Source organism: Meriones unguiculatus, chromosome 14 (assembly GCF_030254825.1).
Source record: "Meriones unguiculatus strain TT.TT164.6M chromosome 14, Bangor_MerUng_6.1, whole genome shotgun sequence".
In the NCBI taxonomy this organism is placed as follows: Eukaryota; Metazoa; Chordata; class Mammalia; order Rodentia; family Muridae; genus Meriones; species Meriones unguiculatus.
Window position 1 is genome coordinate 28,910,645 of NC_083361.1, and position 15,712 is coordinate 28,926,356.

At 47.3% G+C, this 15,712-nt stretch overlaps 1 protein-coding gene across 3 annotated transcripts in view; it reads left to right on the forward strand.

Moving 5' to 3' along the window:
• The window catches only part of Irag1 (inositol 1,4,5-triphosphate receptor associated 1), a 105,309-nt gene that overhangs the window by 36,112 nt on the left and 53,485 nt on the right, over positions 1–15,712 (forward strand). For all 3 annotated transcript variants that reach the window (XM_060367030.1, XM_060367031.1, XM_021627718.2), the window contains 3 exons: positions 11,433–11,533; positions 13,130–13,200; positions 15,233–15,406. In XM_060367030.1, the coding sequence (XP_060223013.1) occupies positions 11,433–11,533; positions 13,130–13,200; positions 15,233–15,406 (346 nt within the window). The remainder of the gene's footprint in view (positions 1–11,432; positions 11,534–13,129; positions 13,201–15,232; positions 15,407–15,712) is intronic.

Genomic DNA, 15,712 nt, shown 5'->3' on the forward strand with positions numbered 1-15,712 from the left:
TGACATTTGTTTTCTTACATATTATAACTGTGGGAATTAAGGCAGAAAATATTTAGAAATGAATAGTTCCTTGAATCTTTGTATCTCAAGTTCATAAGTTTGAGATGTGAACTTGGCAGCTTAGGGGTGGGGGAATGCCTTTTCCTTGAGGGTCTGAAACTCCCATCTCTCTGTCTGCAGATCATAGCTCAGGGTTCAGGGAATGCTCTACAACCATCCCGGTCCATCTGGAGCCATGTGGGTGCTGCTCACCATCAGCCCTCAAGGCGCTGAGGTCTGTGGACTGGGGGAATGAAAAGGCAGGGTGGCCTTACTAGGACACAGAGGAAGAGGATCCAGGCAAGGTCCTGATGAGATCCAATAGGCTAGGATCAGATAGTAGGGGAAGAGAACTTCCCCTATCAGTGGACCAAGAAATGGGGGACAAAGAGGAAAAGGGAAAGAGGGTGGGATCGGGAGGAGATGAGGGAGAGGGCTACATCAGGATACAAAGTGAATAAAGTATAAATCATCATCATCATTATAGTAATAATAAAAAAGACATAGTAAGAAAGGGAGTGACAACAGAAGGCAAACAATGGTGAGTAGACTGTAGTGTGGCTGCTCCCAAATTCCCTGATGGCTCACTTCAACCCTGTCACTCCTGTACTCCCCTCAAAATGGTCATCTCTTACCCCTCCACTTCACTAACAATGGTAACACATTGAACTCTGAGGCAAAACCTGGATCCCAAATCTTGGGCAACCTCCCCAGTTAACCCAAGACTAAATGTGGGTTTTTGTGAATACCTCCGTGAGCAGAATAACAATCTGTGGACAAGAAGGTCGTTCCGTTGAACATGACTAAGTAGCCATGTTGGTTTAAGCTTTGGGAGTCTGACTCTGAGTAGTTAATTTTAGGCATATTTAAGCACAGAACAATTTGGTGGAAACTTTCCTGGTAATAATTATGTCAATCTCGTGTGTATAATAAAGCACAAATGAAGCTAAGTAAAGATAGGATGCGGCTACATCAAAACTCTTTGTAAAGTCCATGTGACACCATCCATAAAGATGGGTTTTATAGATTGAGGAAAACGAGTGTATGATAAGGGGCTAGGGAAGGTCCAGTGTGGTCTTGGCCACACATACAGCACAAAGGTCACCAGGCTATTAATGGCATCTGCTCCCAGCCTTGTGTTTGGATAGCAGGTTATGAATCCCTTCCTTTGAAGGAACAACCTTGGTGTTTAACATTCCAGGCTCCCCTAGCACTGGTCTGTGAGCACGAGGACCTCCATGCCTCCTGCGAACAAAAGCACGCCTAAAGCAAGCACAATAAAAGACCAGCAAAGATGCAGCTTAACGCCTTGTACAGACAGAGTCCCATTCTTCCCGCATCTGTAGCTCTCAGCGTGTAAGAGAGGGCGCTGCTCCTATGAGAGCCTGAGTTCAGTTCCCAGCGTTATCCACCCACGACTGCCTGCAACTCCTGCTACAGTAGGTCTGACACCCCTTCTGGCCTCCACACACACACACACACACACACACACACACACACACACACACAAGCAAACACACACACTTAAAAGTAAATATTGTGTTTTATAAGTGCTTTCAAACCGTATCAAGCCACTGCCTTCTAACCCCTGTGGCTGTCTGCTGCTTGTAGTTACAGCTGCATGAGGGCCGGGGTATGGGTGAAGCTTGTTAGTGATACAGCATGGGGAGGAATCCATGAGCCGGCTGTAGAGTCAAGGGTAAGATCCTTGAGTGGCCAGTACGAGCCCCGAATGCCAGGTCCCCACAAGGTATGGCTGCCTGTGACCTGGAGCCAGAACCAATATTTACAGAATGGTGAGGTGGGTTCTGAAAGTCTCTGAAGGCTTTTCAAGTGTTGTGATTCTGTCTCTGGGCTTATAGGAATCAGAGGCTATCATGGATATGTTTGCAAGTTTCAGTGGCTGAGGCAGTGTGGGAACCTGGGGGAGGATGCTTGAGGGACTCAAGCCAGCTGGGATCCCGAGGTCCAGGTCTCTCAGAGAAGACAGAACAGGTTGAAGACTATGACCTCTGAGGTCAGACCACATTGGCTTTGAAGCCCAGCTCCTCTGCATCCTCATCCAGAGACCTGGAAGCCAATGTTACTTTGAACAAGTTTAGCTATTGCCACTTCTGTTCTGCCTGGTCAGCTCAGCCCTGAGGCAGTTAGACCCTTAAACAGAGGTTCAAGGTCCACATGAAATTTTCATTCTTTTCCTTCATGGTCTTACTAACAGGCTCTGGGCCTCTCTGAGTTCTCCAGGAGCTGAGCAGGCATGGTTCATAAAGGCTTCTGCCCTCACTGGGCTCCTGAGGCAGCACAGCCACAGGGGAGGTTCAGATCTCCCAAGCTAGCTGGAGCCCCCAGGGGCAGAAGCCTGACTCCCTGCGAGCCCAGAAGCCAGGCAGGCAGGAAAGCGAGGCTGGCCAGGGTTCGGCCGGAAGTCCCTGTTCTGTGTGAATTCCCACTCTGCAAAGCAGGCAAGGAACAGAGCATCCTTCCAAGTTTACAGCTCCCTGGGGTCCAGCCCTAATTTTAACACTCTGGTCCCAGCCCTCCATTTCCCACCACTAGCCCGAGTGCTAGCTGAGTCCTCACAAGAGGCCTGCAGTTGGAGAGCTAGCGTGATCCCCTTGCTGCAGCTGCTAGTTGGGAGCCGTAATCAATCACTACAGTGAAGCAAAGGCTCCCGGCAGTGACTCTGCAGTGTGTTCTCAGCAGCATGCATTCTCTGGGGCCCCCGCTACAGGGAAGGACACAGAGTTTATATTCAAGGGGCTCTGACTGAGTTGAGGCTGTTGGGACACATGCCTAGGACCTTTAGGGACCCCAAAATGACAGGCTGTCAGCTGGACATCAGGTCTCAGTTTGCTTTCTGTGGCTGGGATAAACGCCATGACCCACAGTAGCTGAAGGAGGAAAATGCTTTTTTTTTTTTTTTAATCTTACACCTCCAAGATTGGTCCATTACTAAAGGAAGTTGGCAGGGGCCTAGAGCAGAAGGCTTGGAGAAAGGCATGCTATCCTGTCCTTTTTAACTATGCAGCCGTAGACTCTATATGCAATGAGATCAAGTCCCCAGTGATTTCCCGAGCTGTGACCGGAAGCCACTCAGGAAGCTGACTCATTGGGACAGCATGCGTCCTCAGAGGTGCCCAGCACACTTGAGGTGTAGGGCCTCATGTCAGTAAAAGCCTGGGTTCCACTTCTCCAAGTTTATCCTTTCCTTTGGGGGTTTCTAGAAGCCTTTAGGAACAGGTTGTTGTAGATCGTGGACAGCTCCCTATTGTCAGCTCAGGCATCCCCCACTCCACCTCTGTCTTCTATCTCCCTGCACACAACACCACTTGATAATAATAGCCAACCAGGCACCAGTGACTATTCAAGTATATTAATATATTTTGCTTTAGATTAAAAAAATCATTCTTTGGAAAACTTCATACATTCATACAATGTATTTTGATCCTATCCATCCACCACTACTTCCTTCAGGTCTCCATTGTGCCCACTTAGCTTTGTCCCAATTTCCTGTCCTTTGTTTTTATCAATAACTCCCAAGTTCACCTAGTACTGCTCATTGCAATATGCACAAAGAGGCATGGCTGACCTACCAACAGCTTTCTCCAGATGGAGAATGACTCTTCCTCTTCAGTGCCATCACTGCTAATAGTTCCTCTGCTAAGGGTGGAGCTGGAGGAAGGAGTTCCTCTCTTGCTGTATTGGAATTTTGCCTGGCTTGATCTTATGAACGTTTTGTGCAGGTAAGCACACTTACTGTGAGCTGGTGTATGCAACAGCCATGTCATGTCTAGAAGTTAGCACTTTAGAGCTCTCCTTCCCTGCCACTGATTCTTACTTTTTTTTTTCCTCCTCTTCTGAGATGTTCCCTGAGCCTTAGATGGTGGAAAGTTGATAAGGTTACCCATCTATAGCTGAGTACTCACAGCTACTTATACTCTGCACTTTGACCAGTTTTGAGTCTCTGCATTAAATACCACCAAATGCACAAGGAAGCTTCTCTGCAAAGTTGAGAGTAGCACAAATCTATGGGCATAAACATACATATTTAGAAGGCAGTTAGACAGTATGACCATTTAGCACAATAGCAGGTTCTACCCCAGGGTCTATGATCTCCCTAAGTCATGGGCTTTTGATCAAGTTTATAGCACCAGGCATAAAATCCTTCCTGGAGGACAGGGTCTAGATTCAATCAGAAAGTGATTGGTTGTCCTCATAGCCATCATACCAGTATTCCGTCAGTGGGCATATTTTTTTCCAGGAAGGTCAGTATTGTAGCAGTATTCATTACTGGGTAAGATGGTTGGTGTCTTTTATCCCCCAGGTATCTTGAATAGCACCATCTGACACTATATGAGTTCGATGGCAGGGAGAGGGTTTCCTGGACATTCTGGGTTAATTACGTTATGCCTTGCATCCAATGTAACAAATTTAACTTTTAGTGCACTACAGCTTATGGCAGAGGGTCTTATCAAACCCCCCTATAAACTGTTTCCACAGGAGCACAAGCCCAGGTTACAAACCCTTCCAAGATATTTGCTGACTTCATTTTCTTTCAGCAAGATGATAAAATAGCACAACGTGGCTCTCCAGCCTCCAAAACCACACTCTGCCAAACTAAATGTAGCTTTGGCCACAGCTCGGAGGCCCTCCAGTTCTCCCAGAGCAGCTATGCTGTCCAGTCACACAGAGCCCTTGTGGCTGGAGGCCACTGTGGTGCTCCGCTATGTAGCAGCATTGCCTCCCTTTCCTGTCCCCAGTTTTTAAATAATTGCGATGAGGTCGAGATGGGCTCTGGAGATGCAGCCCTCTACGTGGCCCTTCCATGGTCAGCTTTAACCATCAACTTGTGGAGACTCAGAGCCCCCTTGGAAACGCAGTTCTGGGTATGTCTGTGAGAGTGTTTCCAGAGAGAAAGTTTAACTGATGAGGGAAGATCCACTTTGAAGGAAGGTGGCACCATCCCATGGGCTGGGCTCCCAGAATGAACAGAAGGAGAAGGAGAAGCGAGCAACAGTGTCCAATTCTCTTTGCTTCCTGCTATATATGTAATAGGGCCAGCCCCCTCCTAATCCTGCCACCGTGCCATCTCACCTCTGCCACTATGGACTGCACCCTCAGGTCATGAATCGTCAACCCTTCCTTCCTTAAGCTACAACAGTGACAAGTGTAACTGGTGAAGGCTCTAAGGAAGTAGTCCCTCGTGGAGACCAGGAAACCTCTGGTCTTAAAGCCACCAGGCTCTTCTTCTAGGGGTCAGAGTTGGAGATCTCTAGTAAGTGCCACCACAGCACCATCAGGCATTCTCTCCCTCTGTTGGTGTCAGTGTAGGCAAGACCCATCCTGTCCTTACCCTCAGGCAGTTGGGGCTCATTGCCCATCACACTGGTCCGCCCTCTTGGACAATGAGATGACAAAGTAACGCTCCCTAAGCAGCCAGAACATTCTATAAGGGGCAGACAATGCTTCGGGTCTCAGACATGCAGTGTAAGCAGCATGGCAGAGTACCTGGTGATTCCAAATGATTCTCACTCTGTCAAGTTGACCACTAACACTGACTATTCCAGGATCTAAACAACCAATCCTCTATCAGAATGACATGGACACAAAACTGGTGCTGCATATATAATCCTTGTAACTTTGTAAGGACCCCCTAGAGCAAGGATGTCCTTCCGTAGTCACTCAGTGTGAACTTTCATCCCATCTTTCTCCAAGCCAACAATGTTGTATGCAAGGTAGCTTCACAATGTCAACAGAAAGGCATTGGTAGTTTATAGCTGTGGACACCCAGGTGAGTCTGGTATACGCTCACCTCCCAAACCAGAACGAAGCACTCCATGCCCTCCTTCTGGGACTTTGGCTTCATCTTTCTTGAGAGTGTTTCTTCACTGCTGTAACTGGTCTTCCATAGCTGTGATTGAAACACCAGGGACGAATTTAAGAATCACTCATCTTCATCTCATGGTTCTAGAGGTTTCAGTCTGTGACCCCTTGTCCCTGTCATTACTGGGGTCACAGTGAGGCAGAGCATCAGAGCAGGGAGCATGTGGTGGAGCAAGGCCATTCACCTCATGATGAATAGGAAACGTGAAACTTGACAGGAAAAGGGTAGGGACAGGTATCTTCTTTAGGACACTGGTGAGCTAACCTAACTTCCTCCAGTTAGGCTCCATTCCCCCCCAAAAGTTTGCAGCACCCACCAACACAGCATCACCCACTGGGGACCTAGAATTCAACTTATGTGCCTGTGGGGGACATTTCATATTTGAACAGTAGCATCCACTTACATCCTTTTAAGATGATCTAAAATGAATTATCTTCCCAGAAGTTATCATTAAGGCATTATCAGTAAGGATCTAGCGTAGGAGATAATGGTAACAATTGTTGGGTACCTTCTATTCATTGATCCACATTAGATAGTATCATCTCTACCTTATTATAGGTGAAGATGCTGGATCTAAGATGATGTGTATTTGTAAAAGGTCACATAGTCATGCCACAATTACGTGTGGCTTCAAACTGAAGATTCCTTGCCTATATGATCCTGTCTTCTTTGCCCCCTCTTGCCAGTACTGAGCACCAGTGGCCTCAAATGTGGGGAGTGGGTACTGACGATTCTTCTTGGTTAGGTAGAGAGGAGGCTTGGGAAGGAAGAGTCAAGAGGACTGTCAGCACAGAGCTATGACACAAGCTGTAGGAGTGCTTAAGTCAAAGTAGAACGCATTTCAGAAATGGCGATTACAGAATGCATATCATGGTGGTTCATTCTTGGTTCCCATTGTGAGCAATAGAGTGGCTTGTACTGTTTCTTTCTCTCCCCTGTTAAACTGTGTGTGAACAACCTGGGGCTAGGGGTCACATCTTTTGCACATGTATCTCTATCCTTAGCATAGACCTAGAGTACCACAGGAACTTAGAAAAAAGAATGTTGGAAGGAAGAAAAAGGAAGGAAGGAAAGAAGGAAGGAAGGAAGGAAGGAAGGAAGGAAGGAAGGAAGGAAAGAAGGAAGGAAAGGAGGTTATTCTGGCTGGATGACTGGATGGAGGGATGCATGGGTGGATGTGTGGATGGATGGGTGGTGGGTGGTTGGCTGTATGGACGGGAGTATAGTGGGTAGATGGATGGATGGATGGGTGGATGAGTGGATGGATGGGTGGATGGGTAAATGATGGATGGATGATCATGTGACAGATTGGGTAATTGGGTGGTTATATTGAGGGGAGGAAGATATGAAAGAAGGAATAGCATTGGGAAGGGAGGACAGAAGGTGATGGTGGATAAAAGGCTGTCTATCTGCTTGTCCGTTTGTCTGTCTGAGTGACATTTTACAAAGCACAACATCCGTTGTATACCTCTCCACACTTCTGAAATGTGTTGGCCTGAAAGTAAGATCAAGGCTAAAGATAGCAGGAAAATCTAATGACTACGGATTACTAACTTCTGAGAACTGAGTGGACGCGGACAGAAACTGACAGAGCCAGAGTGTGACCTGGGCACATGGGAGTGTACACTAGGCAGCAAGCCTTCAGGATTGTGGGGCAAAGAATGTTCCTCCTGCTTTACACAGAGAAAACACATACCCCACAGTAGCTCTTTCCCTCTCTCCCATGGCCTTATGACTTGACACTGGAATCATCATTTTCTTGCAAGTCCCCTGAGAATCTTTTTATTTTGTCTTAAGAGCACAAACTGCCCTCCCTAGGGAGTCCTTTCCTGCCTTCCAGGCTGTAATAGATCGACTACAGATTTGGTCAAACAATGTGTACCCACTTCTCAACCCCTCCCCTGTCATCATTCATATTGCTTTATTAGTGTTTATTTTTAAAGCAGTTTAGGGGGGTATTAGCTCCTTTGATGTTTATAAACATGAAGATGAGAGAAATGCAATGTCTTCCTGGAGGTCATCCAGCTGAGATTTCATTGTAGGTCCATCTAGCTTCTCTCCTGCTTACAATGATCCAGCAGGGTCCTTGTCCCACTGTCACCCAAGGCCACTACTGCAACCATAGTGGTAGCCATAGTTGCCTGGGCTAGACCTGGAGCTGTTCCTAAAACGTCCCAGCCCAGACCTAGTCATGTGATATTGAGGATTTGAGGCTCATATTCCCATTTAGGACATTGGTCTATATTTATCCCTGTGCTCAGGAGCATAGGAAACTATCATACACTCTTGGGAATTTATGAGCGAAATAAACATTTAAATGTTTCTATAAGATTTATTAGAGGGAAATGAAATGTGATCTGCTGCTTATGATTGGAGTGAGCTTGCTGGAGATGGCACAGCCCCACAGAGCTTGGCTGACCCCCGGAGAAGAGAGATGGACCCCTGGGGAGGTTGGGCCCACAGACAAGGAAGAGGGATAATAACCCTAAAGCAGTGGCAGACTGGCCTGCTTCCCTTCTGCTGTGTATTCTGTCTCATCTGGATCCAGGGCTTCTTGAAGGAAGATGAGGATGTGTGCAGCATGGAGGGCTAAGAGAAGATTGTCTGAAGGATACCAGAAACAAGGAGGTGTCAGCAAAGACAAGTGGCACACGGAGGAGCAGGATGGCACAGCGGGAAGCGTGCTGCCTGTGTCTGGGGTAGCCCTGGGGCAAAGGAAAATTTCCAGTGGCTAATTGCACCCTCACAGACTGGTTTTCCATCTTTTTGTTTTCCTTTCATGGTTATAGGAAGGGAGTGGGATTTGTTACCCGAAGGGTGTTGATGGGTATCTTGCAGAATTAGTGGAACAATCCCAAGGTTCATGAGGTCTGAGGAACTGGCCTTTTCCACTATGTCTGTGACCCACAGGGGGAATCTATTGTTTGAGAAGAAGTTGGTGAGAAGGGAGTGAAGCCAGTGAAGGTGACTGACAGGGCTTGTGTGGCCAACTGTCTTGGATGGTGGTGGTGTGGTGTGCTATCTGGCTCTGTTATCAGAGGGCCAATCTGATGCCCTTCAATTCATTAACACCTAATTTAGCTCTAAACTGTCAGCCAGACTCAATACCAAGAACATCAGTTTCCTAGAAATCAAACTCCAAAGTGATAAACTCAGCTGTGAAGGTAAAATGTGCCAGGGCCGGTTCCACGGCTTTTCCATCTGAGGCTAAGAGATTTGGTGAATAAAATTAGTTAAGTACTTGCAACATCGGGACACATATCCCAAAATCTGTCTGCTATTCATTTGAAATTCAAATATAACTGAGACTCTTGTGTTTTATTTGGAAATTCTATTTCTATATAGATTTGTTTCATCTTTTAAGGCTTTATTTGCATGTGCAAGCACACTGCCTTTGGGGCCAGAATGGAAAGAAAACACCTGCCAGAAAGCAGCTCCCTCCAGTGCCTCAAAAGTCCACTGACCTCAGGCGGCAGCTTGGGTCATTACCGATTGTAGGGAATGGGTCTTTCACCTCTTCGCTTATAATCCATCTGCTAGCAGAAAGCATCTCAGGCCTGCCTACCTCATCTTTGTCTCCCCAGCCAAGGCATAGCCTCACAGTAGGCATTCCAGAAATGTTTGCTGGATAAACAGATAGAGTAGTGGGTAGGGGTGTGTAGGTGTTCACAGACTTCACGGACACAAAGAGAAGCTTGCACTCCCGGACTAGCAGCCCCCTCTTCTCAGAAAAGGCCTTTTCCCCACAACCCTTGTTTGTAAACTGGTGTGAGTCAGACATAAAAACATGCCTTAAGACAGCCTACAGGTTATGTGTAAGTGAAGCTGGGGGGCTGTGGGTAATGGATGGATGGAGGAGAGAGAAGTAAACACCTACACTGGTGATAGCCTGGGGAGGGGTGTATGGGCTAGTGGATGGAGATAGGAGAACGAGGTGAAGAGAAGAATGTATACATAGATGATAGATGTATAGGTGAGTAGGGGAAATAGAAAAATAGATGAATGGACAGATAGACTGGGACAGAGACTGGTGGATGGATTACTTGCTGGATAGGGAGGCAGAAAGAGATGAATACTCTCATGCACGAATGGGTATATGGATGAATGGCTAAATGGAGAGTGATGAAGAGATAAAGAGATGACCAAAGAGGATTTGGGCAGGAAGGGTGAACAAGTGGGTGTTGGGAGTGTGTGATGTGAGGAACATAAAGGACAGAAAAGAGGGAGGAAAAGTGAGGACAGAAGTTAAGTCATTTCTCTTTCTGTCTCTTGAGTTTAATTTAACGCCTATGGGTGTTTTGCCTCTGCCAAGCCCCAAGATTCATTCTCTCTTTATATCCTGGAAGAGATGAAACTTTAGAATGCAGCTTTTGGAACAGCCCCTTAAGCCTGTACTTCCCAGAGCCTGGTCTAGAGGAACCACAGTTCCACAGGACACCAGGACAAACAATTTACCTTAGTGCCAACTGTAGGCCACTAGAAGGAGGAAGCGCTTATTTTTACCTCTTACAGGAATTTATATCCACCAAATTGCTCTGCATTTTTATGCTCTCAGTTTTCTCTATCTGATGTTTTCTTGTTGATTATTTCTCGTTGCTTTGGAAAGTGGTCAGAGTATCAATGAGTCAAGATACAATCTCTTTTTTTTCAGCACTATTGAATGCTTCGGATTTGTGAAAGCTCCCCTGTGGGAATGACAGAAGGAAAACATGTGATGCATGGGTAGAAAATGAAATTTTAGCCAACATATGTTGTTTTGTTCACCAGAGGATTCTTATAGAAGGGCTCTAAGTAAGGCAGACACAAAAGGCTAATTTCCAGAGCTCAGATCCTCATTTGAGACAAAAGCTTGTGCACATTGTAGGAGTGCTGCTTGGCCTGCTTGTGGCAAGAGTCACCTGTGAACAAGAACATGAGAATCAGGGAAATTCCAAACCTAAACATCCTGTGCTTCAGAAAGGCAGGCCAGGCTGAGCCACCAGAGAGGCCGTCAGAGAAGTGTTTGGGTCCATAGGCCTGAATGGTGGAAACAGATCATAGAAGTTTTGGACCACTGTTCCAATGCAGAAATATGGACCTGAGATTGCTTGTTACTCAGTTTCAAGAAAAGCAGGAACAGAGGGGCATTGGATTTGATTCCCAGCACCCACATGGCAGCACCCCCCGCCCCCCACATGACAGGGAGAGAGAGAAAGGAAAGAAAAGGGAGACAGGGATGGAGAAGGAAGGGAGGGAGAGAGAAAGAACTGAGACAGTCAATATGTTCATTAGCTCATCTGTAGCCACATAACAATGTACACCCACATAAAAAAATCACACCTGGAATATAAGCTATTTCTAATTCCCAATTATATCTTAATGAAGCTGAAACAGACAAGTCAGCAGGCAGAGTTGGTGACTGGTGGCGACAGCCTTGGGAGTCATGCTGTGGGGAATGCTGCAGTCCCAGGCCCTGCGTGTCCACCAAGCCCAGACCTAATGCCGTCTGTGTTTTGCTCTAAACCACCAGGACTCTCCCTCTGCAGGACCATTCCACAGCCCTCCCACAATCATCCTGACGGGGGATGCCAGCTCACCTGAAGGAGAAACTGACAAAAACTTCGTCGACAGGTACGCAGCCCAGGCTGATGAGCAATGCTTTGTAGGGACTGGATAGCTTTGTTTCTAGAAATGCTTTCTTCCTTCTTCCTCTTTGAATCACTTTATCGATGAAGATACTACCAAAGAGGGTGGAACTATAGCTCAGCTGACAGAGGTCTTCTTGCCTAGGTAGTCTGAGGCCTTGGGTTTGATTTCCAGTGTCACATATGCTGGGTGGAGCACACCTATAGCCCCAGCTCTCAGGCCGAAGCAGGGGGATCAGAGGTGCAAGGTCACCCTTGCCTATGTGAAGAGTTCAAATCCAGCCTGGGCTACAAGTGCCCTTATCTCAAAAAATAAAAAAAAAATATTATTATTGAGTAGTTTTTCAAAATGGTAAAGAGAACCTAGGATATTTTTCCCTAATTATCTTCTTTCCCAAAATACTGTTCTCACTCTTGGATTTGGCCCTGTACAGGCTGCTAGATTTTAAGAAAAGCACAAGACAGCACAGCAGGGAAAATCCCCATAATATCAGCCCAGGTATTCCCATAAAAGCCTGGAAGGTGTGGGTCTGTGACTACAGAATGTGCCTTTGTCAAAGTCGGTCCTTCATGGGAGATAACTCTTCGGGAGAGATACTCAGTCTCCACCACAGGGATATCACTGCTTCTGTTTCCCTTACCATGGGTCCCTGCATTGATCTGGCTGGAATAATGCTGTCTGGGTATCACTTCTAATAAAATTTAAAGATGATTTTTAAGGCTGGGGACAGGTGCTTGCCTGAGTTTGACAGGCAGCGCCACACGTAATCGGGCAATTCTTATAAAACAGAGAAAGTATGCATGCCAAAGGCTTCTTCACCCGTTAACTAAGGGTAGAGGCACAAGAGCAGGTGGATGCCGTGAAGGACAGAGGAAATGAATATATGTGTATAGTCAATGTGGGAGGGGCTGTAGAAAGCCAAGTAAAATTGTGAAGACAGCTTCATGGGCTGGAGAGTTGGCTCAGCAGTCACGAGCACACAGTTCTTGCACAGGACTTGAGTTTGATTCTCACTATGCAAATCAGGTAGCTCACAGCCACCTGCAACTCCAGTTCTAGGAATCTGATGCCTGTGGCCTCCACATGCATCTGCACACACATGCACATACTTACACATAGGCACATACATACATAAGTAAAAAAATGAATCTTTAAAAAGAGCTTTATAATTTGCAGGGCAGTGAAACTGTGCTTTTGTCTTTTCTCTCAAAAATAAATTATCCACGTCTCTTGCGAGCCTCATGTAGGTTTTATAAGGTTCCCACACAATAGCTCTAGCATAAAGTCTGGGTCCTCCTACGGGGGAAATGCTGCAGTAAGGCTTCTCATCCCCTGAGAGTGGGCTTGGAGAGTCTGAGTGAGCAACAGAGTGGCACAGAGGCTTGCTGAATCAAGGGTGCTCCCGGGGGCTTTGATGTGGGAGACTGGGGTACAGCCTGGAAATTCATCCATCTAACATTCTCCCAAGGTGACAGCTGGAGGACCCCTGCGCGTGCCCATAGGTGACACCGAGAGGCTGTAAAGCATCTCATTTGTCCACCTCTGAGAAGATTTCATAACAGACCTTGTTCTGTCTTTCAGAGCTCCCAGCCCCCACCGGAGGCTTTCTCACCGACCCCTGAAAGTCTCCACTGCTTCGCTGACTTCTGTGGGTAAGGGCTGCCTCAATATGAGGATGTGCTTGGGTAGCAAGCATTGCTGCTTAGGGCTGAGCTTAGTTGGACTCAGGCCCTTTCCCTCCATGCAAGTCCAAAGGGTGAAGGAGAACATCCCTTCCATGTTTGGGTCCAGAAGAAATGATGTCTAGTTTCAGTGTCAGAGGAGACAGTGATGCTCAGTGACCAGCTGGGTGATGCTCAGCATGGACTCATTAGACGGAGCCCTGCAGCCATCCTGGGCAGGCGCACATCCAGGTGCGAGTGTGCTCATGTGAAAGGCTGCCAGCTATGTCCCCCTGCTGGCCCCTACTAGTGGTTTTTCACACCTCTGTGGGGCCACTGAAGGATAGAGGTCACATAGACTTGGTCTTTCTATCCAGTGTTGATTACATTTATAAGGAGGCTGAGAAGTGAGCAGATAGAGTTGATAAAGGCCCTTCATGAGAAAAGGAAGGAGTGCAAGGTAAGAAGGGCTCCACTTCTCCCCAGGGAAGAGGAAAGACGTGCAGACATTCCAGGGGAAGTGGTATTTGAGTTCCCCTTAACTAGGTGGACACACAGGAGGGAGGGATGGTATTCTAGGTGGAAGAAGAGACGTAGTGGGAAGCAGGACCCACCACAGTACTGTAGTAACCGAATGTTGTGCCGTGTGTATGTGTCATGACCACTGAAAACCATGGAGCCCCAACTCATATTAGCTCACTCCAAAGTAATAAAATTCTCCCCCTTCTCTCCTCTTCCTCAACCCCTTCTCCTTGTCATCTTCCTCCATCACTGTCTTCCTCTTTTAGAGTGTCAGGTCTCAGATACTACCTAATAAATTAAGTGCCTGAATTTATTAGTTATTGTACCATTCCATCTCTCATCTCCTTTCATGTGTGAGCTTTCTTCTTGGGAAGACATTTCATTCATGGAAACAAATGGTTGGCTGCACCTCCATGCTTCTGTCTCATCTGTGAAGCCCTTTTTCCCTCTTGGTTCCCAAGACTGCGTCTCACTAGCCTTACATGGTCATTAGTGTCTGGTCCCTATGGCTGCTTAGATGGCATTGCTGGATGGACCAAAGCTTGTTGGGAGATCCACTTCCACTAAGCCTCGGTTCTTGAAGCAGAGTTGTGAGTGGGGATGGATAGCTCCTCCTGAGTGATTCAGAGGGATTCCAATGAAAATGAAGAGCTACTTCAGGAAGAGGCATGGATGGAGGCAGGACAAGGATACAGAGGGAGCTACAGAAGGGCTAGAGTTGAGACAAGGTCTTGGAAGGAGGATGTAAGGCCAGCAAAATTGGTGACCAGTTTAGATGAACCCCAAGAACTCTGAGTAGTTTTCACCGGATGTGGCAGGAGAACGGCATGGTCAGATGTGGCTGCTAGAAAGTTCGCTCTGTAGACAATAGACCATGGGACAGAGAGGCCAGCTTGAAGGCAGGGGCTTTTCATGGGGCTTACATAATTGTTCAAGTAAGAGCTTCTGAGCAGGAATAGAAATGGAGATAGGTCCCAGAGACACTTAGCAGTAAACGCTATGCCTGGGTCAGGTCTTAGACATGGAACCTGAGGAAGAAGGAGCTGTCTGGAGCAACTTTTATTTTTCTGAGTATCTGGCAAGGACATAGTGTCATCCAATCAGCTCACCTAGGGCACTCCTGGAGATGGGGCAGTTTGGGGGAAGAATGAGCAGGAGAAAGAAAGGGAGAGGTGACCATGGGATTGCAGCTGGGGCTTGAGACATCTCTGAGCTGCATCCCTAGCTACACATTGGCTAACTAACTTGTAGAGAAACAGACCAGAAGAATGAAAACCCCAGGAGAAACAGCATGAGTCAGGGCTCCTGGATAGCCTTCCTTTAGAGCAGAGATAGGGTAGTTCTGGGAACCAAAGTGGGCTTCATGAAGCTTTCTGACAGGCTATAAGCCAGAGAGCCTACTGAGGAAACCACTGTTTCTCCCCATGTCCCCCATCCTGACATCTGCAAATGGCTGAGTTCTGAGGTGGCTCTCACTGCTGAGTTCATTCTCTCTCTGCAGACCCCACGGGGCATGTCATTGACCTAGTAAATGACCAGCTGCCAGACATCAGCATCTCAGAAGAGGACAAGAAGAAAAACCTGGCGCTTCTGGAAGAAGCCAAGTCGGTGAGTGAGCGATTCCTGACCCGCCGCGGGAGGAAATCAAGGAGCAGCCCTGGAGACTCCCCATCAGGTAGGGCAGGACCAGCAGCAGAGCAGGTAGCTGCCCTGAGCCTCTCTGAGGCTGGGCTGAGGGGAGGGAAGGGAGGACCAGGCTCCAGCTGCAGTGGAACCCTGTTTCTGAGAGTGGCCCGTCCCCTTGGCTGCCAGGTTCTAGAAGGCCTAAGCCTGCAGAGATGACCCCTTCAGAAGCTACTGTGCTCAGCTTCCAGAGTTCTAAAACACCTAACTCCACCCCCAGAGAACTCTCCTGTGTTTTGCTTTTGGGCCCTATGTGTGACTAGCTGGGACTTCCCCATTGTGGACAAATGCCATTCCA